General features: G+C 26.5%; 2 protein-coding genes across 4 annotated transcripts in view; one reads left to right on the top strand and one right to left on the bottom strand.

Annotated features, from left to right (window-relative positions):
* Positions 1-3,703, bottom strand: part of LOC108684546 (transmembrane protein 230) — an 87,678-nt gene that overhangs the window by 61,115 nt on the left and 22,860 nt on the right. The window contains exon 2 of one of the 3 annotated variants that reach the window (XM_018188926.1): positions 2,063-2,083. The gene's annotated coding sequence lies outside the window, so the exon portion shown is untranslated. Of the gene's footprint in view, positions 1-1,992; positions 2,084-3,703 lie in introns of those variants that run through there. The other 2 variants (XM_018188923.1, XM_018188924.1) reach the window with 2 other exon arrangements.
* Positions 1-3,703, top strand: part of LOC108684545 — a 47,705-nt gene that overhangs the window by 39,273 nt on the left and 4,729 nt on the right. The window contains exon 3 of the mRNA XM_018188919.1: positions 1,969-2,085. Within this exon, the coding sequence (XP_018044408.1) occupies positions 1,969-2,085 (117 nt within the window). The remainder of the gene's footprint in view (positions 1-1,968; positions 2,086-3,703) is intronic.

The raw sequence follows: 3,703 nt of genomic DNA, 5'->3' as shown, positions 1-3,703 counted from the left end.
GGGGGGGGGGGGGGAAGTCGAGTCAGATCCCAATTAGATTCCAAAAAATTTTATATGCGAGTTCTAAATACAATATATCTACAATATATCACCTTGTGATTGACATCCTCAAATCAAATGCCTCAATTTGACCATAAAAAAACTCTTTAATAGAAAATGAAAACGAGTATAATAAAAAAAAAAGATTTAATTAATTGAAATAAACTACATATATCAAATAAGAATAAAAATAGAAATAGAATTTCAATGAAATCATAATTGCTGATCCAAATAATTTATAATACAATATATTATTGAAAATTTTGTTATCGAAATTCGAAATAATAATACAAATAAATTTCCGGAGAATACATTTATGTATTAAATGTTGCAAATTTTCATATTAAACCTTGCGAATTGTTTCAACATTTGCTCTGTTCTGTTTTGAACATGATGGGAGACTTTTATTTGACTTTTATATTTATGTAGTTTATTTCAATTAATTAAATCACATATTTTTGTATCATGTACTCATTTTTAATAAAGAATTTTTTATTGTCAAATTGAGGCATTTAATTTGAAGATGTCATAACAACCAAAGCGATATATTTTAAAACTTGTAAAAAAAATTTTTCTATCCTTAAAAATGTTATATAATCCAATTAAATGCAACTTTTAAAGGCCCTGTAGAAGATCCCGGGAAAATTCCAATTAGAGAGATCTTCTGAGTTCTGAGTAAACAGACCTACAACCTACTTTGAGGGAAGTGACGATCCATTTGAATGCTTGCTAACATCGATTTTAAACTCGAAATTTGATCATTTTTTCACATTAATCGGGCTGTATTTCTTAAGGCGTACATCGTAGAGCTAAATGAATTATTGCATCATGTTTAGGAATCAGAAAAACATAAAGTACCACATTTAAAAATACCACATTTAAGCCACTTTTTGCATCAAATCAATCATCATTTTTCGCGGAGTTACGCCTATTTGAATTTATGCAATATAAATTGAAATATAAATTTAATATAAATTTACTTATGCGATAATTTTGTTGATATGAGTTGTATATGTATATACAATTATACATATATCATTCACATATATATATATATATAATTATACATATATATCATATATAATGAAATATCATATATCATATATAATGAAATTAAATAAATAGCGTGTGCCTGTATTATTTTAGTAATCTGTATAAGGTGTTTGGAATTTGAATTTCAAAACTTCAGGAGCGTGTAGAGGGTCGATAAACTTCCGAAAGAAAAAGAAGTTCTATAGAAATATTCTCGTTTTTATTTCGTTTTGAAGAAAATCGCATAAAAGATAAAACATAGTTTTCATTTTTGTATTTTCTCATTATTTATTCACATTGTATTTATTCACTTGCTTAATATAAATATTGTTCAAAATGTTTTGACCTTCTTGCAGCAATGTATCTACAAACAGCTCGTATTACAGCTAAACACAGATCTGATGATATTTGGTGTATTGCAGCCTCGATTCAATTTCTCAATTGTCCTCTTGAGTTGATTGATGACGAATAAACTTTCTGCTTCAGGGTTCTCCACACAAAAAAGTCAAATCAGTGGTGTCAAATCAGGTAATCGGGGTGGCTAAGATATTACTCCTCCACGTGCAAGAACGAAGCAATAACGTTTTGTCTTTTTTGCAATTTTCTTCAAAACGAAGCGAAAACGAGCGTATTTCTATAGGGCTTTTTTTTCTTAGTTTTTCGATTGCCTACCGAAGTTTTGATATTTAAATTTCAAACACCCTATATATATTTCATTTCAGACGGCAGCTTTGTTAAGGCTGACGCATGCGAATATAAATAAACTCTTTTATTTTGTAAATGTCGCTTTCAATTCCATGAAGAATATTTAATTATTTTCATATCACTTCTTAATTATATAACTATGTTATTTAATTAAAAGACTGTTTTATTAATATTTATATAAATTTCTTGCAGTTTCAACAAACCGTATTAACTTACATACAAGACAGAGTCTGGGAATTCCATTTCTACGTGGCTAACAATTGGCCCGAGGATGCAATCTGCTTACATTTTCCCGGAATGACATTATCTGTAAGTATGAATTTCTGCTTTGATTAAGGAAGAAGGAATTTATCTGACGCAATTTTAAACAAAAGCAAAGTTTCGATTTTTAATATTTTTATATTATTTGAAACAACATTTCCATATTTAATTAGATTTTCTCTTTCTTAATTAGATTTTCGTAAATAAGTATTTCAAAAAGTTGTCCATTTTTAAAAGTTATTCCTTGAATTTATCTAATTTATTTCGAAACATGTGAGACTTGGGTTATCTACATATCTTTTTGCGAAATATACCTATATGAGTAAATAGTTAAAAAAAAAAAATCAAAATTGTGTTGAGAAGGGCTTCGAATCATAAGAAAAGCATAGAATATAATAAGTATAATATAATTAATAAATTAAACAAAGATATAAATATAAAATTATATAAACGACCTTTTGATTCCGATCGGGTCATTATCAGTGTTAAACAATTGATAGAAATATATTTAAATTATAAACGGCTTAATACTAATAACAAGAAAAAAAGACTTCTGACATATAAATTAATAGCTTGATCGTATCCTACAGTTATTACGTTGATATTAAGAGATTTCTTTTTCGACAATGTCATGCGCGTATTGTAAAGAAAAATCACCGATATCGATATATCATTTTGTTTTTAGACAATATTTCTTAAACAAAAGGTCAAAATAAAACTTTAAAAATACAAGTACAAACTAAAAAAAAGTGTCTTCCATCAGATAGTATAAGCAATTTTTATAATACTGTTTGCAATTTTGCAATAATTAATTTTTTCTGAGGTAAGCAAAAATGTTTTCAAAATGAACTCCAAAACTGACACAGTAGGCAGTATTCCTATTCTTTTTTTTTTATAGGAATTATCTGTATAAAGTACCTACTAAGTGAATGTATATAAGACATTCCAGAATCTTTTCACTTCATTATAAAACATTTTTATTGAATTATATATTTGCATATTTATTTTACGCTATTCTGCAAAATGCAAATATATGATGTGAGTAGTTTTTCAATAATTTTTCCATAAATGCACGGTTGTCTTCAGTTCTAATAGAGCTATTTGACACTATAAAGCAATATTATAAAGATTGAATTAGCTCACAATCTGTTTTACAGATAGGTATGGCGATTTACGCTGTACCTCAATTTTTAATTTAAAATCCTATTATGAAAAAAAATAGAGAAAAAATAATATAAATAAAACTGATTTAGGAAATTATAAGCATTTAAAATAACGTAATATTATTAATAATATAGTCACTATTATTTTAAACTATGCAATTTGCAAAAGAAAATCGTAAAAATTTTATTTTTGCATTTAGTATTAATACTATTATACTATTAATACAATTATTAATACTATTAATACTATTATATATAATAATATATAATAAAGTGCAATAGTTAGTTTCTGAGAAATGGGATGTCACTTTAAGAGACCTAGATCAGTATCAGCGACTATCCTCTGTATGTACTGTATTAATATAAAGTATTGAATCCAAAGGCTCCTTATTCGATAATATCATTGCGCATATACAGTAATGGTGATTATTCGTTTCTAATATAAATCGCAATTAATTCATGATGGAATAATATGAAGTCAAAATCTATAAAAATGGTGAGAC

This window comes from Atta colombica, unplaced genomic scaffold (genome assembly GCF_001594045.1).
Source record: "Atta colombica isolate Treedump-2 unplaced genomic scaffold, Acol1.0 scaffold135, whole genome shotgun sequence".
NCBI lineage: Eukaryota > Metazoa > Arthropoda > Insecta > Hymenoptera > Formicidae > Atta > Atta colombica.
Note: the sequence above shows the minus strand (reverse complement) of the source record. Positions and strands in the feature narration are given on the sequence as shown.